At 48.9% G+C, this 27,770-nt stretch overlaps 1 protein-coding gene and 1 long non-coding RNA gene across 14 annotated transcripts in view; both read right to left on the bottom strand.

The window, feature by feature from the left end:
* The window catches only part of LOC131742218 (uncharacterized), a 42,337-nt gene extending 33,119 nt beyond the window's left edge, over nt 1–9,218 (bottom strand). For 3 of the 10 annotated variants that reach the window (XR_010836835.1, XR_010836839.1, XR_010836837.1), the window contains exons 1-3: nt 8,590–9,174; nt 7,273–7,524; nt 5,733–5,879 (exon numbers count right to left, since the gene is read on the bottom strand). This is a non-coding gene — a long non-coding RNA (uncharacterized lncRNA). Of the gene's footprint in view, nt 1–789; nt 2,250–5,132; nt 5,466–5,732; nt 5,880–7,257; nt 7,525–8,589 lie in introns of those variants that run through there. The other 7 variants (XR_010836841.1, XR_010836834.1, XR_010836836.1 and 4 more) reach the window with 6 other exon arrangements.
* Nucleotides 9,219–17,128: 7,910 nt separating this feature from the next.
* The window catches only part of ZNF516 (zinc finger protein 516), a 111,841-nt gene continuing 101,199 nt past the window's right edge, over nt 17,129–27,770 (bottom strand). For all 4 annotated transcript variants that reach the window (XM_067014760.1, XM_059039707.2, XM_067014759.1 and 1 more), the window contains one exon: nt 17,129–20,014. In XM_067014760.1, the coding sequence (XP_066870861.1) occupies nt 19,955–20,014 (60 nt within the window). In that variant the 3' untranslated portion in view covers nt 17,129–19,954. The remainder of the gene's footprint in view (nt 20,015–27,770) is intronic.

The raw sequence follows: 27,770 nt of genomic DNA, 5'->3' as shown, positions 1-27,770 counted from the left end.
ACCATAGGTCTGCTTGGATCACCGTACATCTTCTCAGCCCATTTGAGAGGAAAACAAGGCCCAGCAATGTCTCATGATTATCGTTCACTCAGAACACCTACGAGAAAAGCAGGCCCTGCAATGTCTAAAGATTTCCCTCTGTTCTGATAGTAAAGCACAAAATAGGAGTGAATCCAAGGTCCAGTCTATGTGGAAAAATTCCTATCAGGAGCTGCACATGTTAAACCTCATTTCCAGTCCAAAAGATAGATTTCTAGCACGATTTGTTACTTCAACAATTCAATTTCCCTGACTCCCCCGATTAGAACTTAAAAGAAATCCAAGCAGCCTCCAGGACCCAAGCCCAGGGCCTCACGAAGATCTGGCATTGGAATTAGAAGGTGGTGATGTTACCACCTGGTCTCTTTTTTTCCTGTCGTATTTGGCTTTTATGAGGCACAATGTCGGTTACCGTTGTCCATACAACCTTTCAAGACCAGCGTCTTTTTCCTTTTAGGCTGCTGGTCAGAAAAGGGGGCTTAAGGATTGACATTCGTCAGGATGGGAAGGAAGGGTATTCAACAGAGTGTGGTCCAGGGACGGGAATTTGACCCAGGGCAGCAAAATGTTTGCAGAGTAGTTTTGTTTGAAAATTATCTGGAAGCCTGTATGTATGTGTTTTTCCTTCTAAAATCTTGTTAGTATAGAACTTTTCCCTCTACCTATATGGGAAAAAGACAGTCAACATGGGTCCAGCTCAAGGATCGTGGATTAACCCCCGAGTTTTGACCAAAGCATCAAGACATATTTGAATTTGAAGAGAAGTTTATTTACAGTGTTCTTTCTTAAGAAAGAACAACCTACCACACAAAGAACAAAAGATAGAAGCCAGAACTTTGCCCGAAAACTTTTATCGATGTTTTCTAAAGACTAAAACAGTTAGACTAGCTTCTTCATTATACAGGTCTACTCAAAATTTAACTATTTGAAGTTTTCAAATGGAATGGCTGAATTTAGTAATCATAAGAGGAAACAAATTTGCATTTGTGCACTGGCTTCATCAGGGGCTCAAGACTCATCTCGCTGGAGTGTAGGTTTTACAAGGTGGGCCCTGTGGTTTCTTCAGGCTGTGGACCTGGGTGGGAAGAGCTGAAACCGCTGATTCAATCCCTTCCCAGTCTCCCTCGCCGCTCAAGTCTCGGCCTGGGAACCAGGGATCCCTTCTTGGGAAACCCTCCCAGAGAGCTCAGCTGACCCTCAGGACACCCGCCCTCCCGTCCACTCACGTATCACAATGTGTGTGTCAGTGCGGCCCGCTTGTCCGTCTGGGTGCTGGGCTTCTGGAACCAGAAACCACATCTGTCCCGTCCAGGCGTGATCAGCCTCTTAATGAATGAACGGGGCCACCTTTCCATCACGTGCAGGCGACCGACACCCGTAACCGCGCAATGCTGGCTGTGTGGCCTGTGACACGAGCTCACGGAACATGCCGGCAAAGTGGACGGCAAAGCGGACAGGGCATATGGAGGCTGCGTTTATTAACAATGACTTTGAGTTCCAAGAAAGCAGCATGCACATTGTGCAAAATGCTCCCTGTGACCCCCAGGTGCTCTGTAGCACTGGACAAGACCCCAGCTGTCTTTAAGTTGCTGAGTCTGAGGCCCCCAGAGCATTAAAGCAGCAAAGCTCCAGAGCGAAGAAAACAGTCAGTCTTTGGAACTGGACAGATGCAAGTTCCAATCCGGGTTCTGCCACTTTTCATGGGGCGACATTTGATAAATTAATTAACCTCTCTGAGCCCCCGAGCGGCGATATTAATAGCTCTGACTCTCCAAAGAGCAAATAATAAAATCATCCTTAAGAGGTAGATATAAATAAGCCATGCATATGAGGAACACAACAATATATTTTAGATGAAAATAACTCAGTAAACTGCCATGAAAAGCCAGGGTGAATGGGAAGAGGAGAGAATGGCTTCGAACTTGGCAAGAGAGAAAAAACTGAGAAGACATTTACTGATTCAGCTGCCCTATTATTAATGTATTATTTATAAAGCATGTTAAATGAGCAAGACATTTTACCAAACACAGACAATAACATGGTCTCCATTTTTACTTAACCATCACAAAGACATAAAACCAGCCTCCTAATTGTCTCAGTCAGATGTTTCGGTGGTGTTTTAAAGTAAATGTAGAGTTCATGGTGCTATTGTAATGCTGTGTGTGATTTATGTCTGCAATGTACACCATCACACACACCCTCCAGAACACCTGGAAAAATGTGGGGAAAAAAGAGAAGGAAGCTTACTGTTGGCTGTATCCTTACCCCATAACTTTAAAGTTTTTAAAAACAAAAAACAAACAAACAAAAAAACAGATTCCAACCAAAGCTACAATGGCACCAGAAACGTCGAGAAATATGAAAAATAATTACTCTTCGGGAAGAAATTACTAGAAATACCAGTGAGTGTATATTTGAGATCTGATTCCAAGCCTGGGCCAAAAGATGGCGGACGTAGAGAGTCAAAGTCGTCTTCCATTGATGTTCCGTGTAGCAGAATCCTTCCCGACTCGTGACGGACGGACGACGGCGTCAGAGGCCCTGACAGGAGGGGCGCTTCCTTGTTCGATCCAACTGTTGTTTCTGTGGACTTTCTGCCTAAACTCTTCTGGGGGTTCTCTACCCACTGCTGCTTGTGAGAGATGGAGCTGGGGGCTTCTCTTGCCCTCCCCCCAACTGAAACCCTAGCATCCATCTCATGAACAAGGGTGTTTGTAGAGAGCGCTTTGGTTGAGTTTCAAATTGTCCAAAATTATCAAGCAGCCATTTTCTAAGTCATAGCACCACCGAGCTAATTGCAGGGACCATTTTATATTATGACATGTTCATGGCACAGCACGAGGGTGGCACGTGGACTTGTCAAAACAAATAAACCTCTTGTTTTTTTAAAGGAAATCTATTGCACAAAGAGCTAAACAAATTACAGGGTAAAGGCAAATGTCTACCTCCCCAACAGCATTTACTACCCGGAGAAAAACAGTGGAAACGTTCAGGAATTGACTGAAAAATTAACTGAGCACAGATGAAAGGTGAGCACGAGGCAGTCAGGATATAACACCCTCCTTTATCATTCAGGGACCCAGGGGCCACCCCACAGGCCTAGACTCAACTCACCGCTGAGACCGCAGGGGACTCTGTGCAGAGGCCCAGGAGAGGTGCCAAGGCCCTGGGGTGTCACAGAGAAGGGAAAGGAGATACTTCTCAGGTTACAGGACTGGGTCCATCCCTGGTCTCTGAAAGTCAGAGACTGGTTTAGCATCCGAATCTCTACCTTCCTGTTTTTAACCAGAGCTGAGAGAATTGGCCCGAAATAAGAATGGCAAATAGACAAGAACCAGGTAGTTAATAAAAATACAATTTAGAAGAAAGGGGCCTGCTTTAAAACGAAATGAATGAAAATGTTTAGGTTGGGGGGCAAAGGAGCCAAAGCAGAGGAGAACCTCTGGATGGTCATTGACAAAATGTTTCAATTGCTTTTTCAGATCAGGGTGAGCCAAGGATGCTTATCAGAGCTTTCCGTGTATTAACCTTTTTCAAAAATAGAAAATAATCTATAGGCCCATCAAAACAAAACTGGTTAAGTAAATAATACATCCACAAAACAGCTGGCTTTGCAACCACTAAAAAGGATATTGTAGACAAAAATTTATTAGCATGGAAGATGTTCACCTGATAGATTAAATAAACAGGTTATAGAACACATGTAAAATATAATCTCATTTTGGAGAACATAGGATACTCTATCCTATTATATTAGCTATCGTATCATATATAAAAACTCTTTGGAGACATAGTGACCAAAATGCTAACAGCGGTGGTTATCTCTTCACTGTGGGATTTCAGATCGTTGCTTTCTCTTTTTGAGAACCAGTCTTTTCTAATTTTTTAAAAAATTAGCGCGTTTATTAGTCTAATATTTTTTTAATAGATTTATTTTATTTATTTTTTGGCTGCGTTGGGTCTTTGTTGCTGTATGCGGGCTTTCTCTAGTTGTGGCGGGCAGAGGATACTCTTCGTTGTGGTGTGCGGGCTTCTCATTGCGGTGGCTTCTCTTGTTGTGGAGCAGGGGCTCTAGGCATGCAGGCTTCAGTAGTTGTGGCATGTGGGTTCAGTAGTTGTGGCATGTGGGCTCAGTACTTGTGGCTCGCAGACTCAGTAGTTGTGGTGCACGGGCTTAGTTGCTCCGCGGCATCTTCCCGGACCAGGGTTCGAACCCGTGTCCCCTGCGTTGGCAGGCAGATTCTTAACCACTGTGCCACCAGGGAAGCCCTAGTCTAGTAATAAAGGGGAACTGTTTGGAATTTTTTTTAAAGTAAAGTGAAAAGGAAGAAATAGCCAGCCATGGTACATACTATAAAAATAAAGAAAGAATATAAAAGAAAAAGCCCACAAGCACACAGCAGAGGAGGCAGGGTGATACAGAAATACAGCTGCTGTTGCTACAGACAGACAGGCTTCCTTCCTTCCTTCTGTCTAGGATCAGCCCCAACCATTTGTTTCCAAACTGTGAGACCAAGCACTAGAAGTGGTCTCTTTCTCTGTTTCTGAATAATAGAAACAAAGCCTGCAAAACCAGCCCCGGGTGACGGCAGAAGATGCCTGGCTTTCCCAAGCACACACCGAGTTGCGCGGAGCAACAATTGCTGAGCCCGCACGCCACAACTACTGAAGCCCTCGCGCCTAGAGCCCATGCTCCACAACAAGAGAAGCTACCGCAATGAGAAGCCCGCGCGCACCGCAACGAAGAGTGGCCCCCGCTCGCTGCAACTAGAGAAAGCCCGCGCGCAGCAACAAAGACCCAACGTGGCCAAAAATAAATAAATAAAATAAATAAATTTAAAAATATATCAATTTGTCATTATAAATGTATTTGCATAGGGGTTCATTAAATACCTTTTGAGTGAACAAGTAAATAACTCATGAAGAGGTCTTTTCATTTGTACATATGTCCAGGTCATATTTTTCACTTTTCTGCAAGAAGAGCTGGTCAAATCCCTTGCTGCAGTCCAGATAGATGATTTCTCTCTGAATTTGTTCATTTACTAATGTTTTTAAAGCTTTCAAAGGAGGAAATGCGGTTAGACTCAGCATGATTGTTTCAATAATTTGTATTTATTCAATAGACATTTCCAGAATACAGTGATATGTCAGCCCTGGGCTGGGAGGGGATGATGTGGAGGGACCAGTGACACAGTTCTCAGTGAATTGCTTCCTCTTCCAGGTGCTCTCAGACCATCTCCTTAATGCCATCTTCCAGAAGACTGCTCAAGCGAACCGGTATGGACTGTGTGAATCTACCGTCTTATTATTTAAAAAAACTGGAGCGGCGTTTGTCTCTTTCTTGGCACTTCCTCAATTTTCACAATCCCTCTAAGGTCACCGACAGTGCTCTCATCTGCGACTTCTTTCCACATCTTCAGATGGAACTGATCCAGTACAGGACATTCAAAGGAATTTCAAATATCTTGGAAACGCTCCTTTTTAACCCCACAAATTCTTCTGAACCCCTCTCTTTTCCCTCCCATCTTTCATCAAAGTGCCAATCACAGTGTAAGGTATTAGACACATAAACACGTCCCTGCCCTTGAGAAACATTTTCCAATGTATCGGCTCATGGTTACATGATCTAGAATTTATCTGAAAATAATAAACAGCTTTACTGATGCCAGACATTTTATATTATAGTCACTTACCTATTTGCCTTGCAAATTATTTTAATGAGAACGTATTCCAGCGACATTGTAAGTTCATCACAGCAGTTCCTGCAGTAAGTTCACTCTTTTTCTCCCCTGAAGTCTTACATTACAACAGATGCTTCCTCGTGGCTTCCTGAAGTGACACTATGATAAAAGAAATGGTCTGAGAATCTCCAATGACCACTCCCTTCCATTTAATAGTTATGTAACTGATTTACGTGGCTTCTAAATGTTTTCCATTAATACTGCAAGTTTACATTCTAGTTCTCCAAGCAAGCGTGTCAAAAGAGGCTCCTTAATTTGGTTCCTTACAAACCCAGCAGGTGTCCAGCCAAGGGCCAGACTTGTACGTCTTCTGAGGAGCAAAGGCATTTGGGTGGCAGAAGCTCCGCCATGTCTGGCGCCGTGAGAGGTGTGCCCTGCACTCTGAACTCTGTCTCCACACTCCCCAGAAAGCCCACCCTCCCCATCCGCAAAGGCGGGCTTCTTCCAAAGCACGGCAGCCTCATCATGATCCGTGTTTGCCTTGATCTCACTCAGGCATGGGACGCTCCCCGTCCCTGCAGCTCTACGTCTGACCCTTAACTGGCTACAGTTGCTCCACCTGCATTCCTCCAGAAGCATCATCTCCTAGCAGTACTTTGATCTCTTTTTCATTTTTATTTTCTCTTTAAGGAGAATACATATTTTCCCGGTTTTTGCCATGAGCGACTAATTGCATGCAAATTTTCATTTTCAATCTTACTCCCTAAATCGTAGGTCTACGTCTGCAGCCGTTTTATTTTATTCCAGGCCGCTGTCATTTACGTATGAGGATCACGGTAATGGTGAGAATGGTGCTGATCAGCACGGTGACTGTGACGATGACGTCATCAGAACCTCACTCTTGCCCTGGACGGAGTCCCTGCCTCTGCAAAAGATTCAGCAGATAATTGAGAGAGAGAGAGAGAGAACAACCACCTCGTCTAATAAATCTGCAGATCCCTGAAAGATCAAGACACTCCAGTGTGTGAGACACATAAACAACAACAAACGTATGTATATACACATACAGACACACAGTGACAAGTACCAAGAAGAAAACAGAGCAGAGAAGTGCACAGAGAATAAGGAGGATGGTTCCATTGAGATAAGACAGTGCGGGAGGGGAGGCTGCTCTGAGAAGGGGTGGAATGAAGTGAGGGAACAAGTCAAGCAAAGATCTAGGGCAAGAGCCTCCAAGAAGCACGAAGGTTTTGTCAAGGACAGTATTTATCCACCACAACGTGTAGCCCACTCCCTGGGATGCAGATAACGCTGCATATTTGTTCACCAGAACGTGGAAAAGCACAGTGTGCATACTGGGCTTTGGCGATATTTCCAAATGTTGACCAAAAAAAATCAGATATGAGTCTTTCCCCAGACCAGAGTTATTTCCAGCATTAGCGAAACTAATGGTATTTATAGGTAGACTCACTGACAAGTTCGATCTAGAAAAATGCTTAAATCTGCAAATCTAGAAAGACCTTACAAGTCTACTCACCTACATTTCACTCACCAAGCACTGTTTTCCAGAATCCTCCCAGTATTTTTAGTAAAACAGGAACCCCCAGGGTCGTTTGGAGTCATTCACGGCAGACGAATGGGGCAGTTCCAAGGAGGGGGCTGTGTCCTGCCTGGGCCCCCGGCTCATGTCCTGGGACGTGGCCTTGGACCGCGAGCCATGCTTCTCTCTTCATCTTCGCCAAATTCCAGGATTTACGTTCCCCTCGCCAGGTCTGCACACCTGGATCCCGGTGGTCAGCAGGAGCTGCGCGGATGGGGCCGGCGGGGCGGGTTGGGGGAGTTACTGTGTGACCCACGCTGGGCCTGGCCTGGTGTGGCCTCAAAGACCCCCCGGGTGCCCGCGCTTCTTCCCCACCCACCTCCTCCACAGTACCGTCTTCCCACCTTTAAGACAATTCGCTCACTCGCGAGACCCGGAGCCCTGAAACAAGTGCGCCACGACCCACCAAGGCCACATCAGAGCTCTGCGCAGAGGGCCCAGTTGCCTAACCCCATCCCCAAGCCCCGCTGGGCCTTTATGCTCGTCCCGGGACCCCAAGGCCCGAGGGCAGAGCTCACCGCCTCGACCCGCTCGGGCCAGCCTTTGGCAGAGCAGGTCCTAGGAGGGCTGACCCCAGGCATGATGGGGGCGGCTTTCTCCGTCTCCCCTCGCCTTGTCCCCGGACGCTGTGTGTCCAAACGGCCATCCCCTGCTCCTCCTGCGTCTCCCCCGCCCGCCCGCCCTCTCTCCCTGGGCTCCTTTCGGGGAGATGTTCACTGTTACGGGCTGCATTGCATCGCCCAACGCCACTGGGGATGCCTAACCCCCAGTGTGACCATGTCTGGAGATGCGGCTTTAGGGGCGTGACTGAGGGAGGTCCGACAGGACTTGTGCCCTTCTAAAAATTAAAGGAGACCCCAAGACCTCTCTCTCTCTGCCGTGCGGGGACACAGCAAGGAGACAGCCGTCCACAAGCCAAGGACAGAGGCCTCCCGAGAAATCAGTCCTGCGGACGCCCTGCTCTTGGACGTCCAGCCCCCAGACTGGGAGACACTGTATTTCTGTTGTCTAAGCTGCCCAGTCTGTGGTGCTCTGAGACGACAGCCTGAGCGGACAGATGCGTTCGGTATTCCGTTTATATTACAAAAAGATGGACGACTTTATTCCCCGAGGAAAAGAGTCTGCGTTCTCTGCAGTCACACCTCCTGCACCCCTTGCCCCGGAAGAACGTGGCGTCCCAAGCCCTCTCCATCCTCCCCGCCCCCCCCCAGCCCCGGCCCACCTCCTGTCTCCCCACCCCGGCTCCGTGCTGCCCTGCCTTCCGCTTACACAGCCACGCCGCCCGGCCGTTCTCCCTGCGGGGCTGGCGGCCTCCTTCCCCGCATCCCGTGAGAACGCTTGCACCGTGGGCCCTTCCCGGGGCTCCAGGCAGAGCTGCCAGCCCACTCTCCGTTCCCTTCTCAGCTCTCTCTGGAGCGTCCCCCGGGCTCTGGACCGGGGATGTTGTGTAGACGCTGGCTGCCCCCGCTCTGCAGCCCAGCGCTCCCCTCCTGCGCCCGGCGCGGACCACGGGGCCAGCTGCCCTGCCCCGTTCCCGAACCTCTAAGGATGCGAGGTCCCGGCCCCGCCGTTTCGGTAAAGAGCGCCGTGCACAGGCGCCGAGGCCCAGGCCCCCGTGGAGGCCTCAGGCCCGGCACAGCCCCGCTCGGGGCCCGGGAAGCAGGACGTCCCGGGAGCCCGGGGGGGTGTCCGCCCTACAGCCTGTCCGTTCTTCCTCCACGCTCGGGACCCGGGACCCCAGTCCTCGCCCGGTCTGCTCCGAGCCCGAGGACAGGGTCCTTCACTTCCACGACCCAAACGCTTCCCGCAGGCACGATAATCCACTCCGCCAACGGCAAAGCGAGGGGCCTTCGACAGGCAGGAGGGAGGTCACGCCTGCCCACAGCGACCCCGCCCTGCAGGGTCCCGCGGCTCCGCCCCCGGCCGCTCCTCTGGCCCCGCCCCCGGCCGCTCCTCTGGCCCCGCCCCCGCCGGCCGGAGCGCCTGCAGCCCTGCCTCCGCGCGGCTGCGTCGGCCTCGCGGGCCTCCTTGGCTGCGCACACCACGTGGTTTCCCCTCCAGCCCTTTGTCCTTCTCGCCCTCGGCCTGGATGTGACATTTGTCCTTCTGGAGGAGGGTACACGTCCGCAGAGGCCCTGCCGGCCACCGGCGGTCCTCTTCACGACTCCCGGCCTTTCTCTGTTTACCGCACTCATCTCCTTCCGAAAGCCGTGCATTTGTCCTTTTGACCGCTGAGTGTACCCCCAGGAGAACGTAAACGCCCTTGAGAGACGCGCGCTCGGCATCCGATGCACCCCCCGCATCCCAGGTGCCTGGATCCCAGCGGGGATCCAGCAGGTGCTCACTTCGGGGACAGCGGAAGGAACGCCACCGCCGCCGACGGCCAAGGCCTGCTCGCCCCCAGCGCCTTCATGTCTCCATCTTGGCAATGCCCTCACCAGGCAGTAAGCCCACTGTCTGGCATGCAGAAGGTGCTCAATACTTGTTTGGTGACAAAAGTGATGAATAAAATGAGTTTGAAATGGGGGTTCCTTTACATTCTAGTGTGACCGCCATCTGCCATCTAGTGGTGAGAGCGGGCAACTTCAGGACGACAAGCTTGGGAGACGCAGTGAGGGAGCCGAACAGGGATGAAGGCCTATGGGTACCAGGGCGACGGCGGGGTTCCCCTCACCTCCATCCTCCTGTCTGTAGGAAGAGCCCTGAGCAGTCCGCTGTGGAGCCAAATCTTGCATGTTACTGCGGAGTAGGGTGGGTAAGACGTTGAAACCCCAGCAAAGTAAATGATGCAAAGGAAAAGGAGCCCCAGATAAATGCACATTAAGCTTCCAGCGGTCCCACAGGTAAGACTGTGCAAATATTCGTGGTTGTGTTTGATGCTCCAGCGGGACGATCTGCTTTTCTCCCGATTTTGTGGGGGATCAGATCCGTACGGAGTTTTGACTGAAAAGTACAGCAACACTGCGTTCCGAGTTACCTTGGGGAACCTACAGACAGTGGGGGAACATTCAAGTGAATTGAGAAGGAAGGATGAGAATGAGGGAAAGGTGAAGAAAGCACGGATTAGGAATCACAGAGATGCCCGAACGACACACACTCACTACATAAGGTTACAACCATGCAGTACGACGGCAAACTCCAGGCACCTGTGGGTGCGCGGAGTCACGTGACCCCTCTGGACCCCAGCTTCCTTCGTATAAACAAGAATTTTGGAAGACGTGGTCTCTGGGGGTTTTACAACCTTCACGTTTCCTAGGCAGATCCCGAACTAAAACCTTAACGTACATTCATGACAGGTGTGAACTTTTCAAATATTTCCTTTAATAGTGGTTGGTTACGTTTCTGTAGGGTTCACCTCAAACTGAAGGGTGCTGATCCCAGATGAAATGTTACATGATTCATTAACAGGTTAGCCTGCGCCTCGGTTATGTGGAACCCTAACAACGCTTCGAGAAAGCTGAAAAGACTTGGGATTGAGGAGATGGGAGTGGGCCTGCCACTCTGTGGGCCGTGGCCTCCCCAGCACGGGGCGAGTCAGGCCACATAGGTGGCCAAACACAGCGTCACAAACAGGCACCGAGAATTGCTGTCCGTGAGGATCCACCAGCAGGCGTTTTGATAAATCCCAGGCATTGCTTGACCGCAGGCTACACAGACAACCGGGAGATGGGAGCCAATCTTATTCTTGGGGAAATTAGCCAAGAAGCCCTGGGGGTTCGGAAGTGGCAGCCCCTCCCTACCCCCCCCATGCCCACACCCTCCCACACTCTCAGCGCACAGCCTAATCGCTCCCAGGTGTGGTGGTACCTGCGTGGCACCTCAGCCCACCTTCCACGCCGGACGGGCTCTCCAACCATCCCAGGGCGCGAGCCAAGGCCCCCCGTCCCCCTGCCCCATATCCAGCCCCCGTCCACCACCCAGCCCCCAAACAGAGCGTGCCCAGAAAACATCCACCCCCTCCCTCCTGAGAATGAAACTTGGGACCAAGACCCAGGCACTGGGTGATGGAAATCCAAGTGAGGAGCGAGGTTGGAGAAGAAATTCCATGGAAGCTTCAGGGAATATAAGGAATGCAACATTCCTGTTATTGTGGTTTTTAAAAGTACATCCCAGGCTTCCCTGGTGGTGCGGTGCTTGGGAGTCCGCCTGCCGGTGCAGGGGACGCGGGTTCGTGCCCCGGTCCGGGAGGATCCCACGTGCCGCGGAGCGGCTGGGCCCGTGAGCCGTGGCCGCTGAGCCTGCGCGTCCGGAGCCTGTGCTCCGCAACGGGAGAGGCCACAGCAGTGAGAGGCCCGTGCACCGCAAAAAAAAAAAAAAAAAAAAAAAAATATATATATATATATATATATATATATATATCCCTCAGAAATGCACATTGACATATTTACAGTTGAAATGTCATGACGTCTGGGAATTACCTAAATGATTCCAAGTCAAAACAACGACGACAACAAAGTAAAAGATACGAACAAAGCTTGGCAAAGTGTTGTCACTGTTGGAATCTGGATGATGAATATGAGTGAGAGTGTGTGTGTAATTTTCCATTAAGAGAAAGTTAGAATAAATGTAGAAGGAAAAAATAATCCCAATACACGACTATAAGGGCCTTGATAACTTAGTTTTGGGAAAGCAGATGTCCGGAGCATGAAGGAAAGAACCAAGAGAGAAGGAAAGGCCGGGTCTGGGCAAGATTGGCTAATGGTTCACTATAGGACCCACCTGGAACTCACACTCAGACATCACAGTCAGTGTTTTCATCTCTATGTATGTTAGTTCTTAACTTACGGAAGGTCAGCCAAGAGAAACTTTGATACCTCTGAAATATGAACTCAGAAATCCAAAATGTCTTGCTCTGATCCACTGACGGCCCTCCACCCATCTCCTGACGGGCCGTGGTATGTATGCTCCTTACCTGGCAGATAGCCGCGGGGACCCACGGGATGACGGGTGTCAGTGCTCTGGAAAGCGGCAGCACATCCCGTGAAGATCATCATCGTTACTAGGCTGCATGCAGGGCATCAAGGCAGAACAGAGCAGGGGGCTCGCAAGCCCAACACACCTGGGCTCTGATGGCGTGGCCGCAAGTTACTGGCTGTGTCACTTTGACTACGCCGTATCTCCTTCTCTGACCTTCTGCTTTTTTCGCTTGTAAGATGCAGCTCATAATGCCTGCTTTGAAGAGTGCTGTGAGGCTTAAATACGTTAAAGTAGATGAAAACTTTCTACCTCAGTCCCTAGCAGACAGTCCTTTAAAACATTAGCTCGTTGTTGCTTTTGTCCTGAATGTACCTCAAGACTGAAAGGTGTTATCACCTAGACCTAGACTAAGACAATTCACTGTGCAACACCGTCTGACCCACGTCCTTCCTGGCCTTTGGCTTTCTTACCTAAAAGGTCTCACCTTCTCTGTCTCATGTTCAAGCCTCCCCTTGACCCCTGGATGGTCCACCCCTGGCTTGTCTCTAGTCCTTGAACGACGACAGACACACACAGGAACTCAGGACAGATGCGTGAAATCTACACAAAGGCAGGCTATTGTGCTGATGCTGGGTTTGGCCACAGCAACCTCCCCACTGATACACATTGTGGATCTCTGCCTGAAGCCTCACTTTGAGTTAATGTCATCAAGGGATAATTGACAATGATCTCCACCCCTTTCCTCTTGTCAGATTTGACAATTCAAAATATGTTCTAAATGTACCGAGGGGCATTTCGCAGAATACGTTTCCTTGGGCTCTTCCTTGCGGAAACTCACATGTCACTTTTCTCTCTCATATCAAGATCTTCTTACAGATGATCCAAGTCAACTAAGGTTTGATGCCAGATGCAGATTCTGTTTTAATTCCAAGTCATTACCCCAAGCGTTTTATAAAACCGTTTCCAAAATTTCAGGCGGGTGCCACCCGGTCCCGGGGACACGTGGGCATCTGGTTGATTTTCCAAGCTCCTTGACCTCTCTCCCCAGGTGGACCCCATCCCTTTTCCATCTACACCCCCAGAGCTTGCAGCCCTCTGGCTGAGAACTCATGTTGACGTCTGCCTTCCTCCCCGACTGTGAGAGCGCCAAGAGCATGTGCTATTTTGTTCCTCTTTCTATCCTGGTATCCAGGCCTGCCTATACTTAGCCACGGCAGGCACCCAGAATTTGTTGAATGAACGTATAATGTCAAAGTCTCTGCACAATCTCAGAGAAGCCTGAAGTATTTTGATCAGATGAGACTTGCGTGTTCATCTGGTTCCAGCTGCCCTCTCCGCGCAGGGACCCCGATACTGATCCCCTCACACATGAACATGGAGCTTCTGTTTGACCTCTCCAGGGTCAGGGAGTCTGCTGTCCTACTGCTGAATGGCCTGACCCTCAGGTCATCCTGTCTGTTAAGCCACAGTCAGCCTGTACCTCCCGCCCACTAGTCCCAGGTCTGCAATGCAAAACATCCACAAGTTCTGACCTGCTATTTCTCAGGGCAGACCTCCCATCACCTTGTAACTGCTCAGCTCTCTCGTGTGACACCTGTCTTCTCTGAAAGAAACTCCCTCTTTTGGTTTCTGTTACCCCGTCCTAGAAATGTTTCTAGTTCGTCTTAACCACTCTCTAGATGTCATGCCCAAAACTGAACAGAACATGACACAAGGAGACTCGTGGAGCACAAAGTGCGAATGACCCTTCCTGTGACCTGAATACTGCTCTTCTGTTGACAAATCCCGGGACGATAGAAGGCCAGCCTCCTCTCGCCCTTACAAGATTAGAACTGTTGGCAGCAAAGCTAAGGGTTCACTCTGATGCCCTACTCTTAGCAGATCTGACATCCCGTTAGGAGAGGGGGCTTGGAATGGCTCTCTCCGTTATGTCTTCTTTAGTTGAAAAAGAGGGAGAATGAAAGAAAGAGGAAGGAAAAAAGGAAGGGAGGGAGGGAGGGAGGAGGGGGAAAGGAAAGGGAAGGAAGGAAGCAAGGAAGGAAGGAAATATTCTCAGTGCAATCTTCATTTCACTGCATTTTTCCTCTTCCCATAAAGGAAACTGACCGGAGAGGGATGTGTGGCCATCACGTGCTTCCGGATTCCTGCAGGACTTCCCCGACCTTGAAGCCTGCCAGGGCTGGCGCATCAGTTGGCAGAAAGGAAGTCAGACGTTCCAAAACCTCGTCACAGAGGCAAAGACCAGGGCATTTCACATTTTGTTTCAATAACCTTGCTGATCTCCCGAAGAACACCTCGCCTTTTTAAAAGGTAAGACTGAGAACGTGAGTAGCAGAGATGAGGAATGCACCGCTGTTGTTTTCAAACAGCAAGACAGCGAGGGGGAAAGAGAGGTGCCATCACAAGTGGAGTGATCTGTTTTGTGTGCGCAGCTCGGCCAGATTGCCTCCGGCAGGGCAAGGGGTAGATTACGGCCACAGCGAACCACCTAAGTCCCACCGCCAAGGATGACATCGCATGGGCATGTGGCAGCACATCCACACCGCTCTCTGGTGACCAGTGGACGGACAGAGAGCAAGGACAGCCGCCTTCCTGAAGGAAGGAGCACGGTCACGGTAGGACAGCCCAGAACCGGGGGCAGTGTCTATCTTGGGGTTGACTCCACGAACGTCCCACGCCTGTGTTCCCTGGAGGGAATCCCCCACACGTGGTGACACACACAGAGGTCTGGGCCTATTTTGGTTGTGTCTCACACCAGGAGTGCTACCAGGTTGGTGCCACCCCTTCCTCATTTAGAATCAGCACCCTGTGCTCAGAACCCGCCGCCTGGGAAGAGAGAGGTTCTAGATAAACTGAGTCATAAACCTCCCCCGTGCCAGGTCGGTTCTGCAGTTTACAAAACTCACAAGGCCTTCCACAAACACCTCAAGTTCGCTTTTTCATCCAAGAACGCAGGGGCATGAAGGGGCCACCAGTGACCCAGGCCTGGATGCTCTATTTTCTGCCCCGACACAATGTGAAAGCCACGTTCAGGTCCTCACCCCATCCCTTCCTTTTCCTGCCAACTGGGACACAGATCTTTTAACTTCAAAACACGTGTTATCTTTTTACATGAAAACTCCTTGAGTGCATCTGAGGCCCCCACGTCCTGTTTCTGCCATCTAAACGGTAAATCTACTGCAAGTCTTAGAACGGTGTTGTGTATTTGGCGTCAGGAAATGAGAGGTGCCCGGGGGAAATGAGAAATACAGCGTCACCTTTAAAAAAAGAAAAGAGGTGTGCGCGTCCTGGAGTCCACTAAAGACTTGAAAAAAATACTGTGGCCAACTTGGCATCTTTTTCTAAAAAGAACTATCTTGTGAACTATCTTGCGAATCATCCAAAAACTCTTCTGCTTCTATAAATACAGAGCACTAACACTTGGGTTTGTGTTCCGCCAACAAAAATTTTCAAACCACAGATCCAGATGGGCTGTCAAAGGATTTAAGCCACCTCCTGAAATAGGGGAAAAAGGTCTTACAAATCTCAAGAACTCCAAGATGTTTTTATTGATTTCAGTTTCCAATAGAATGAATATGTTTTCTCTAAATATTTTTTATCACACAACTGAAACATTGAATTATTTTTTCAGAAATAGTTAAATACATCAATCTAGTTACAAATTCTAATATAAAGAGTACAAAATATAATGTTATAAATTGTATTTTAAAAAAGAAATACAAACTCTATGGTCTTTTGCATTTTACTGCCTCAAAGCATAATTAGCAAAGTTGAAGAATGAACATTTTCCCTCAGTCACTCCGCACAGACGCACTACGGGGCACCTAAACCATCACCTGAAGTCCTGGCCTGTGGTTTTTTTATTCTCTTTCTTTTTGCTCAGCGTATAAAACGTCCTGCGATCAGAACATACCCGAGTTAAAAGCAGTGAACCAGCATACGCTACTTCAGACACGGAGACGTTCTGAAAGCGGAAAAGTAAAGTTGTACAAACGCAGTCGTTTTTTTTTTTTGTGCATCGATCCCACCCCCCAGGGGGTGATTTGCTTGTTTTCAAGACGGCATGTTGGTAAAAGAGAAACTGGCCGTGAAAACCCAAGAGGTGCGTTGCGTTCCAGGCACAGACTGAGAACTGCCCGTCACCTTCTGCGACCCTGTGGGCTATACTCTTATCTCCTGGTGGAAAGAAGGTGCAGCTACCTGAGCCGGGTGCCTGGGAGACAGCAGGGAGGTGTCACCTGCGACCTGCTGGGTCCAAGGCCACATCCCAGAGGCCTGCCGAACGATGACCCCGCGTGTGCACTTGCCTCCGCGTACTGTTTGCCTGACACCGTACAGCCCGTGACAGAGCGGCCAGATCTGAAGATGGTTCTCGACATCCTGGGCAAAAGCAATGCTCTGTTAAGCTCGCCAAGGCGGCAGATATGTCACCCCCGGGGCCATTTCCTGGAGCACCTCCTTTTCAAGAAACTAGTGTCTTTCTTGGTTTAAAAAATAAATAAGTAAATATTGGGAGGCATCTCTTAAAGCACTGAATACTTTTCAAAACCAAAAAGGCAAAATCCACTTGGCTTGAAAATCTGTCGTGTGCCATGACCGAGGTGAAACGCATCCCTCTGAGATGGCCCCAAGGCCTTCCAGGAACCAGGGGAGAAAAGTGACAGAACGGCCGACAAATGCCCAGAGAAGATGCTTGAACAGCTGATTTTTCAGAGAACTGAAATGTTCATTCTTCAAATTAAGGAATATGAGCGGATAACCTGAAAGAGTCTCTAAGCTCATTATTTGTGTAACGACCACGAGGAAGAGGGCGAGAAGGGGAGGGGTGCGGGCGCTACCAGCAGCAGGGGGGGTGCAGGCAGGGGCGGGGAGACACACGGAGAAGCTGCGGTGCAGACAACCAAACCCTTTATTGTCTAAGTTACATTGACGGCAACACTGTCAAATCCTGGTAAGAAACAAGGAAACAGCAGATTGGTAGAGGTAGTAGAAAGTCTGTAACAGTCAGAGGGTGACTTACAGGAGAGACCATGCGGAAATTATCAATCGAAAAAAAGTGAATCAAAACACATCGGCTAAATAAATAAGAAAAACACAAATCGTATTAAATACTACGGTCAAACTGACATAAACACATGAACAAACCAATACAATACTGACGCTCAGTGGAAGAAAGGGAAGCACAGTCGCGCCCCCAGACGGCTCGCCTTGGAGGGGGCTGTTCTTGGACGCCCCCGCCCCCGACCCCCGTCTGCTGAATTCAGGGAAAACCTTATTTCTGTGCTCCGGGCGGAAACAAGTATTCCAACTGGCTCGCGCTGCGCGTCCGGCCAACGGGACCCCGGGACGCGACCCTCTCCACCGCGCTCCCCGCAAAGGGGTCTCCCGGGATGACACCTGCGGCTCTGAAGGCCGCCTCTGAAACGGTAAGAACGTACGCGGCTCCTCCCGTGCCACGCTGGGTACAGAATTCCGCTGAATAACTAAAACACAGAGAGACCGAATCACGAGGCCCTGTGCGTTCCTGAACTGTCACCCTTCACTGTCAGCCAAGAAAATAAAAGCCAGAAAATGCAGAAATGATCACTGTGGGGAGACGATGGAAACGATCAAACGTAAGTCAACAGAAAGGCATGTTGATTTCTAGGGTGAACAGAGGAATGTATCTCTGAAACTTTGCTCAAAATAACTTTAGAGGACAGTCACTGAATCGCATCTGCAAGGACATTTCTAATGACACCAACACAACAGATCATTCTGGTACATATCCGGTGTGAGAACATCAGGAAAAAAATAAGTAAAAAAGTTATATATATATACACACACATATATGCAGCTATATGCGTGTGTATATACATGTATATATATATTTATAGATATAAGCTAGCCAGTTACATTGCATTGTTTGCAAATGTTGCAAAGTAACCTGAACCGTCAAGTAATTTAAATTCAGTAACAAGTAGAATCCAGAACCAAACATTAACTAAGAACAACAACAATAACAATAATAATAATAATAATATAATTCAACAAATCATTAGAACAGGAAAACCACACTTTAGGGGTGTGTGTGTGTGTGTGTGTGTGTGTGTGTGTGTGTGTGTGTGTGTGTGTGTGTGTGTGTGTGTGTGTGTGTGTGTTTAAACAAGTCTTTGTATCAGAAGCCCATTTTCTACAAAAACTGCACTAATCCATTACTGTATTAAGTAAACTGTCGCTCTCACCAGTATTAAAGATTAGGATAATTTCTGTACATGTAAAATTATTGCTTTTTTGAAAAATATATTTAGCATGCTCGTTTTAATCCATTTCCTGCCTTTACAAAATTTCACAATTAAAAAAAACCTAGTAAAGCTTTTGCAAAAAATTTCACAGAACATTTTCATTCAAGGCAGCAGTAACTTTTGATAATGCATAAAATCATTATGTGCAAAAATCTGAAACTCTCAGAAACATTACCATCACACATGGTGTCATGGTAATAGGAAAAGAAAATATTTATATCTGTGGAATACAATTTTAACTGCGTACACTGCAAGGTTTCAGACCCTTTGCTACGGCCCTTAACTCCCCACCGCTAAAACTGGCATCTGCGCGACTGAGGAAGAGGTATATAAAGCTGCCCGACCCACGGGCCGGGGGGCCCCCGCGCTCTGGGAATGAAGGGACTCGTCCCATGGAGGCCCCCCCAGCCCAAGAAGAAAAGACGCCTACTTGCTGGGACAGATGGACAGGAAGGCAGGGAGGGAGGGGGGTGCAGGAGGCCCCAGAGCACCGGGCCCCCCGGCGACCCGGGCCCCCCACGGGCTCAGGGATCCTCCCGCTATGACTAAAAGGGTCCAAATCGAGGGGGGTTCAGTGGCTAGATAACTTGTTAAGACGGGCAGTCTTCCGTTGTAAGCAGTTTGCAGAATGTAGCCCTGTTACCAAAAGGTCCTGAGAATAAACAAAGAAGCCTGCTTTTCTTAGTGTTCAACTAGCTCTCTCTTCCGAAGCACAATAAGAGCCCTCCCAGGGACGGGTTTCCTCTGCCGGATTCACCGAGCACAATGGGAGAGAGGGACACACCTGGGAAACGCAGGGCGCCCCCGAGGGGATGAGAAGGGGCCGCTGAGGGAGGAGGGGCTCAGCCGCCGCCCGCCCGCCCCCCCATCGAGCCCGTTTCCACAGCACCTCCACACCCATCCTTCCTCTTTTATTCGCTATGTTAAATATCCACTAAGACAAGGAGAGGCCAGAGCGTCACAACTCCGTCAACCTGGACCCCCTCCGCTGTCTGTCCTGACGTCCCCTCCAACAGGCCTCTGAGCGCCGGCGGCTTCTGTTACAGTGCTTGGCTGCTTCACTCTGTCCGACACGCACGAGCATCTTTCTTCCAGTGTCTCAAACCTGTCTTGAACGACATCGATGCTTGTGCTCCTACCGTGCCTCCCACCTCCACCGTTTAGTGTAAGAAAATACGGACTACGGTCGGTGAGCACGTGTATGCATCTAGAATATCTACATGTAATTCTAAGTCGAGCATCTTCGTTGGTGTTTAACGTGTAACAAGGAGAAGCCCTCCCTCCAGCTTCCGCTCCGCCCAGCGGCTGCAGGATCTGAGGTGTCCGGTCGGGAGTTCTTCCACGGGGAGGTCAGGGTCACGGTCAGGACATCCACAAGGGAACTGCGGACGCTGTCCCGGGCGGGGGGCACCTGGGATGGTGAAAGCGTGTCTCTAGGTTCCCTTTCTGAGAGGCACTGTTTGGACAGTATCTGCATTAGAATGGTCTCTCCCCTGGGGAAAAAAGAGACAAGAGAAAAGCTCATTTCTGCCTTTGGTTTCCAAGTTCATTTTTCCTATTAATTTTCTTAGCAAGGCCCAAAGCACAAACAGCAACCTTCACAGAGCCACCGAGTCAGGTCGGCAGAGACCCCTGGCTTCAGCTTTAACTCACTGCACACGAGCAGGATATGTCTGCACTGTGCCTTCCTGCCTTCCAAGGCAGCTTGAGAAAAATCACCCCCAATGATCTACAGAGGATCATTAGCGCTCTCTGTTCACATGCAACAACAGCAAATCATAATGCCGGAACCAGCTCCGGAGGAAAGGTTAAAAAGCTGGCCAGATGGGACCGGAGGAGGATTCAAAGCAACAATGCTCCGTGAGTAATACAAAGCAGGGTTCACAGGTGAATGACAGTGCCAGAACAGGGTTGAATTTGGGGGCCATACGAACCAAAAGTACAGCACTCCCATAGGTCTGTCAGCACCTGAGGGAGCTTCCACCCATTTCCGTAAATTACCACGCTGGAAAAACGGAAAGGGTATTCTGAAGTCAAAGGAACTGCAAGATGAAAATGAGAACGAAGGAGAGCCAAAGCTTTCAGAGGAGGCTCTCACGGGACACGTGAAGCATCACTGTGTGAACAATGGAGTTTACCATCCGAGGACACAACAGGGCAAGATTAATCTTACTTAACTGCATTAACCTTCAGCTAAAGTCTCCATGAAGTAAAACCAATAGCTTGAAATAAACATGCACACATAAAATGCAGCACTCCCGTGAAATTCCAACTGGTTTCCAGCTATGCCTGCAGGAACCCTAGAGATAAGTGTGTGATGGGGGCGGGGTCAGCTTGACATAATGAATTAAGTGCCTCTCTTTAGTTAATAGTTTCAGGAAACTCCCACGTAAAACTAGCTCTGCATTCACGACACCCACCAGTCGACATCTAGCGGAAGTCAGAAAGATACCCAACAAAATTTTATGGGGGGCTGGGGGAGTAGGCACAGTGGTACAGACAGTAGTTTATTTGAAACGTAGGAAACAGTAACGGAATGAGAGAGGTGACAGAACTTCCTTAAGTAGACGGTGAATCTCCTGCAGTAAACTGAGAAGGACGTTTTGCATTTCTGCACAGCGACAGACATCACGCCGTGGGCAGATCCGTCATCGACAGGGCTCATTTGGAACTGGTTCCAGATACATTCGAGGACGGAAAATGGCCTTTGTGTTTACGGACAGAAAAACAGGAGTCATTGTTAGCTGTTAGGTGGCTGGCCTTGAACGTTTTGAGGAAGTATGTAACAAACAGACTTGCTGGAGAGTCCATAAATGGGCAAAGAATGTGTATGAACACGTGTGTTGTGTTGTGTGTGCCTAGATTCTGTATACACAATCCAGGCAGCTCCTTGGATTTCCCTTCCTTTGGACCAGAATACACAGACTTGTATTGGCAGAAGGAAAAAGGATGGTTAGAGAAGAAGCATGAAGATGGCCCTCTGTCCGTAAAGGATGGAAGTTTTACACTGCAGGCTGAGAAAGTTTTAAAGCTATGTATTTTAGAGGGACTGCGAAATCTGGCTAACCCGAATAACCAGGTTGTTTAATTCAGTCCACAAATCTAGAGGCACAGATGCCAAGTTTCTCTTTATAAATGAGGCCCAGGGGAAAATGCAGCCATGGAAGAAAGGAGTCACAGAAATACTTAAATTAAGTGGACACATGATATCTGGGCACAAACAAGTTGCTTTTATTCTCCCACAAAGAAAGAGTCATCAGAAAATGAGAAGCACGCTTTTAGAAGATTTGGCTTTTCTTTATTCTTTATTGCAGCTGTGTGAGTTGTGGACTCTTCAGTGAAACTGAACAATATTTATTCAGAAATAAATATTATCTTTCTTTAAGGCGTTTCAGTGTTCCAGGGATGAATACTGACTTCTGGAACTTGATGAGGCCTACTTTTTCTCCCCCTCTTGTCTTATAAGGTAAAGGAATGCATATGTGCTCGTGCGTGGGAGTCAGTGACCTACACACACACAAAAGCCTATATCCCCTGGGACACACACGAGCCTCTCGGCCTCTGTGGACCAAGGCCTGCATTAGACGTGCGTGGTGATGCTAAATGCTTAACGATGTACAGGGAACATCTTACTGACAAGGACCTTTCCCAACAAGCCAACAGTTAGCTGGGGCTCGCGTTATTACAGGTCATTTTGGATAAATCACTAGTTATATTATACACGACTTTTCACGTTACGTTATACTGAGTGGGAAAATGGATATACTGTGTTTCAAGACATTTGGTTTACATGAGTAAGAAAATTACTGAGACAAACCAGCTGAATTTTGAAATGCTATCTGTGATACTGAGAATCTAAAAGTGATACTGAAAACAGATCATACACAGATTCAAATATACCAGCCTATGGGACTTCTCCATCGTTTGCATTCTAATCTCCATAGCTAAAAATGAGACAAATTAGGTTGCCACTTTTCTTCTCATTTCCCTTTATTTTGATTAATGGAATTATTTCTCCAGCTTAACTATTTTAAAATAACATTCAGAATAATAAATAAACTATTAATCATAGTCTATAAATTTTGGCAAGGGACCCAAACAAATCGTAACACCGGATTTCATATTTCAGCAAAAGACGGTCTGGTCTTCTAAATCCCAAAACCAGGGGAACGGAGGGAGAGAGGGTTAATTTTTCTTGGTTTTAGAAAGACCATTATTTAATTTCTGACATTTAACGAACAATACAATCGGAAAAATACAATTTCTCCACAACATTGAAGAAACCCCCTACTTTCTTCTCCAACATCCACAGCGCAGTGATACCAATATTTTTAAAAGCATATTGTTTTCAAAAAATGTTCTTTCTAATGATGAATTTTGATTACCAGGAAGTCAATGTTCGGTTGTGTTAAATCTATGGCAGAGCATCTTGAACATGATGATATGTATGAATGTTCCTCCTCTTGTGTAGAGTTTTGCTTGGAATATTAGCTGCTCTTATGATCAGAATTATCTTCCTAACACAACAAGCACCGGCGGCGGCGCCTTTATTCCTGGGGGGGGGGGGGGGCTGGAAGAGTCATCCCCACAGCTAGGGAAGCTCCGCTAATGAAGAGGGCTCCTGGCTGCCAGGGCTCAAACCATTTTACAATAAATGCAAAGGAACGGGACGCCTACAGCAGAGATACTGTGCCCAGGAACAAACTATGGGATACCCGACTATCACCTGATCCAGACCTTTAACTTCCAAGGAGTTGGTAGTCCTTTTCACCCCACCCATCAGAGGATGTGCTGATCCAGAAACTGATCTGGGGTCTCCCAGCTCAAGCCTGTAACACAGAAGGGGCTCAGCCAGTGTGCGCGCGTGCAGAAAAGAGACCACGACCAAAAACACATCAGAACGGAACTCTTTGCGGGAGGGGATGCGGGAGAGAGATGGGATGGGAAGTTGGGGTCAGCAGATGCAAACTAGTATATACAGGACGGATAAACAACGAGGTCCTAATGCACAGCACAGGGAGCTATAGTCACTATCCTGTAATAAACCATAATAGGAAAGAAGAAATAAACTGCACGTATGGCCTTGTAAACACAAAAACAAAAAATGAAACTCTTTTACTCCTCCTCAAGTAACTCAATTAACCGAATTTAATCCACTCCAACCTATGTGTATTATGACATTAGGATTATCCCACACAGAAAATTCAGATATTAACACAGCAAAGCAAGGGCAGCTGCCGTATGGCTGTGGGCGCGAGGCAGCAAACTAGGAGCTACATCTATGCTGACAACACTTTTCTCAAGCTAAGCGCTCTCCCACCCTCCCTTGAAGGCACAGCTAGCAACCAGACCGTAAAGCAGAACAAGACAAAACCAGGGTGTTTACAAGCACACGGCCAGGCTCTGACAAAGCAGGGAGATGCCGAGGAGAGGGAGTGGCCGTGGCGACTGAGCACAGCCGCCCACGAGGGGCGCGTCCACGCGTGCGGCTACGTGTTCACACGCGTGTGCACCGCACACGTACGCGGCGCCCGGGTCTCCCCCGCGGTGCAGGACAACTGCTCGCTCTTGGAATAACGGACAACAGCTAACGTGCTGGACGCCTGGTCTCTGCCGGGCTCAGTCCACCGTCTCGTCAACCTTCCCAGCAAAGCCCCGAAGCACGTGCCGCTGTTGTCATCCTTTTACAGCTGAGGAAACTCAGGTGCAGTTCACCTGCCTGGGCTGAGGGCTAGGGTAGAGCCTCCTCCTCAATCACCTGGCACCTTAACAATTCAGGTTACCGGGTCCCTTGGAGTTCGAACTGGCTGATCTTGGCTGACCGTCATCATCGAGAGCTGTTAAATATTTACATGTTCTCCACCTGGATCAAACCCACTTCAAGCCCACATACTCGCCCGCCAAGAGGCACCACAAACTTGACTTGAAGGTCAGCTGGCTCCTCCTGCCACGTCCCAGGCTCCCCACCAATGGCTCCTCCCGAGAGCTGGAGCCCGAAGCCAGAACCCGGGTCCACTCCGCCCCTTCCCCTCCCCCTCCCACCCTGCATCCAACCCCCAAGTTCTTCCTGCCGCCAAATATCCCCACACCCCTCTGCTCTCCGCAGCCCCACCCCAGCTCGGGCCGCCCCCGGGTCTCGCGGGGATCACGCCAAGCACCTCCAGAGCGGGTCTCAGCTGACTGTCCGGAACCTCCGCGATCCACCCCCGACCCAGACCAACCCGACTCTCCTACGGACACAACACTGGGGACGTCGTCCCCGGCTCAGGGCCCCCCCCGCCCTCAGGATGGACTTCCCACGTCTCGGCGCCGCTACCCCACCGCGGTGTGTCTCCTCGGGCTCACGTCCCGAGCGCCTGGCCGCCCGCCCGGCTCTCCCCCCATACGATTCCTGCAACGAGACATCTCTTCCACCTCCGGGGCTGGGGTCGGGGGGTATCGGCGGGGGCATCTGCTGGCTACCCGCACCCTGGCACAGTCTTCTCGACGCCCCAAGCCTGGTTCCAGGACCCTCACCCTATCACAGGGCTGCGCCTCTCTGCCCTGTTTTCTCTCCTAAACCACCCACTGGACCTCAGGAACCATGAAAGCAGGAAAATTATTTACCTTGTCTCCCAACACCCTCATTATCTCCACCAATATGACACAGTCTGGCACACGGGAGGTGCGCAACAGGTACTGTTCGTGAGTGAATAAATGATTATTGTAAAACTGAATTCCCAAATACTGTTTTCCAGGTAGATAATTTAACAGCTATCGTGTATATCTATAAAAGTCCATCAACTGTTAGTGTTACATCAAATAGTTTATGCGTGAATACAGTGTTGTGTGGTTTTAAAAACCCCCCTGGATCCACAGCTTCTGAAGCCCACAGGAAAAGAATGATTTAAATATTCATTAGTTAATATTTGCAAAGCACACTAAACATGAAAAACAACATGGCTGATAAGGACAATGAGTCCCGTTCTAGACATAAATAACCACAGAATTGTCCTATGAAGCTATATCGAATTCTAAATCTAAGACAGCAGTCGTGATTTCTGCAAACAATGAGAACTCCAGGATAAGAAAGAACAGTAAGATATAAGCCGATACCTACTACTGCCACGTCTTTCACTTATCCTGGCAGACACATCTCTGTGAGAATTCTCAAATACCAAAGTGCGTTAAAGAAAACAGAATTTCCTTCAAGAAGCAAAATGTTCAGTGACCCATCAACAAAAGCTACTTTTAATGGAACGGAAGAGACAAAAAGTACTTCCAGAGGCCGTATCTCGAATATGCCAGCACGAGAGAGGTGTACAAATCCAGCTCAGTTTGGGGGTCACAGGCCTGACAACCACGGTCAGGAGACTGAAAAGCAGGACGGCTGACCCCGGAGGCCTTGCAACACGAGGAGAGAGTTCCTAAGACCACGGTATTGAGTCACCGTACACGTGAAACTGAGAGGTTGGCTGGTAATAAGTACAAAATTGCAGAACTTGGGTTTACAGAGACAAAAATATAGATACATCTTTTCTCTTTCATCACCAAGAATGGGTAACGACTGTGAGGAATTCCCAGCATAACTATAAGTAACAAACAACTAATTTAAAATACAGTCTTAGTGATGTGCTTTGTTGACCTATTTCTCCCTGTACCAGAAGCCTTTTAAAGAGGCTTAGGGGGCTTCCCTGGTGGCGCAGTGGTTGAGAGTCCGCCTGCCGATGCGGGGGACGCGGGTTCGTGCCCCGGTCCGGGAGGATCCCACGTGCCGTGGAGCGGCTGGGCCCGTGAGCCGTGGCCGCTGAGCCTGCGCGTCCGGAGCCTGTGCTCCGCGACGGGAGAGGCCACAACAGTGAGAGGCCTGCGTACCGCAAAAAAAATAAAAAAATAAAAAAAAATAAAGAGGCTTAGGTAGAATCCACGTGCACCAGATAAACTGATGAGTGTTCCTGAAGAATCTCACTGTGTCACTCAGAGACCTGCCTGGTGCTTCCCGGCCCCGTCAGACACTCTTCTGGAAAAGCCGCATCTTAGGTGGACTGAATGGGTCGCTGTCTGCGGGAATGCTCTGGATTGACTTCACTTGTACTGTCAGTATGCAATTCTCCAATTACGGCGCGACCCTGCTACTACTACAACCCCCACACACATCACAGTGTGCCTTGTCGAAAGGGGGTTTTACTTCTGTTTAAAAGGAGAGTGTTGCCTAATTCAAGCTGAGGTCACATGTGTCCAGAAATCTTTTAATTCTGAGTTCAGTGAGATGTTATTTTTTTCATCAACTGTCACAGCATCGTGAAATAACAGCTTTCATTCTAAAACTACGGGTTTTATTAAGAGAGAAGTCACTTACTAAAAAACTATAACAAAGGGAAAGGCATTCTGTCCATGACATATGAAGAAAAGGCTTTTAACAAAAAACGGGGATTCTGAAAATTCGATAAAAAACAAAACCAAAGCCTCTGATCAGGTACCGTCCATCCTAAGGCCAGCTCAACCATTAATTAGCAGCAGGCTCTGGGCAGTGTTTTTATCGCTCACTATTCTCTTCTAGAGAAACGGACTGGAATTTCTGGAGGTTCTTCTGATGTCTGTGTCACCAGCATCATGGTCAACGACTGTGAATCCCACACGTGTCCAGGCAGCACGTGTCCAGGCAGGGTGTGCTAACTGGATCTGACCACCTGGGCCGGATCCTGGATGTTTATTCTGGCAGCAAGGAAACTCCTCTTCATTTACCAGGGAGAGAGGTTGCAGTTACAGAACCTTCTACGGCAACCAATCAGAAATCAAGAAGGTTGTGGAGAAAATGCTTGTGGGAGAACGAGGACGGGTGTGACATCCTGGCAGGAGCAGAAAGGAAGAAGAGCTCTGAAACCACACGCTCTTAGCCCAGGATGACGGGACAGACCGCTTAGGACGGCGTGTACCCCTTACTTCAGAGCTACAGACTGCATCTCTCAGTCACTCGTGCCCAGGAGCTGGCCACTTTTTGTAGATTGAACGCACTAAGGCCACACATCTATGGTGACCCGCGTTCTATGTACACGCACACGGGGATATTACGCATCATGGCCGAGCCGGTGATGTGCATTAGACAGAGAATCAAATCAGGGCAAAGATGAGGCCCTGAGACACCAAACACAGCAGAACGCTTCTTATGGAGTGATTCAAAAATACGGTTCTGGGCTTCCCTGATGGCGCAGTGATTGAGAGTCCGCCTGCCGATGCGGGGGACGCGGGTTCGTGCCCCGGTCTGGGAGG

Source organism: Kogia breviceps, chromosome 15, assembly GCF_026419965.1.
Source record: "Kogia breviceps isolate mKogBre1 chromosome 15, mKogBre1 haplotype 1, whole genome shotgun sequence".
NCBI classification, from domain to species: Eukaryota; Metazoa; Chordata; class Mammalia; order Artiodactyla; family Physeteridae; genus Kogia; species Kogia breviceps.
Note: the sequence above shows the minus strand (reverse complement) of the source record. Positions and strands in the feature narration are given on the sequence as shown.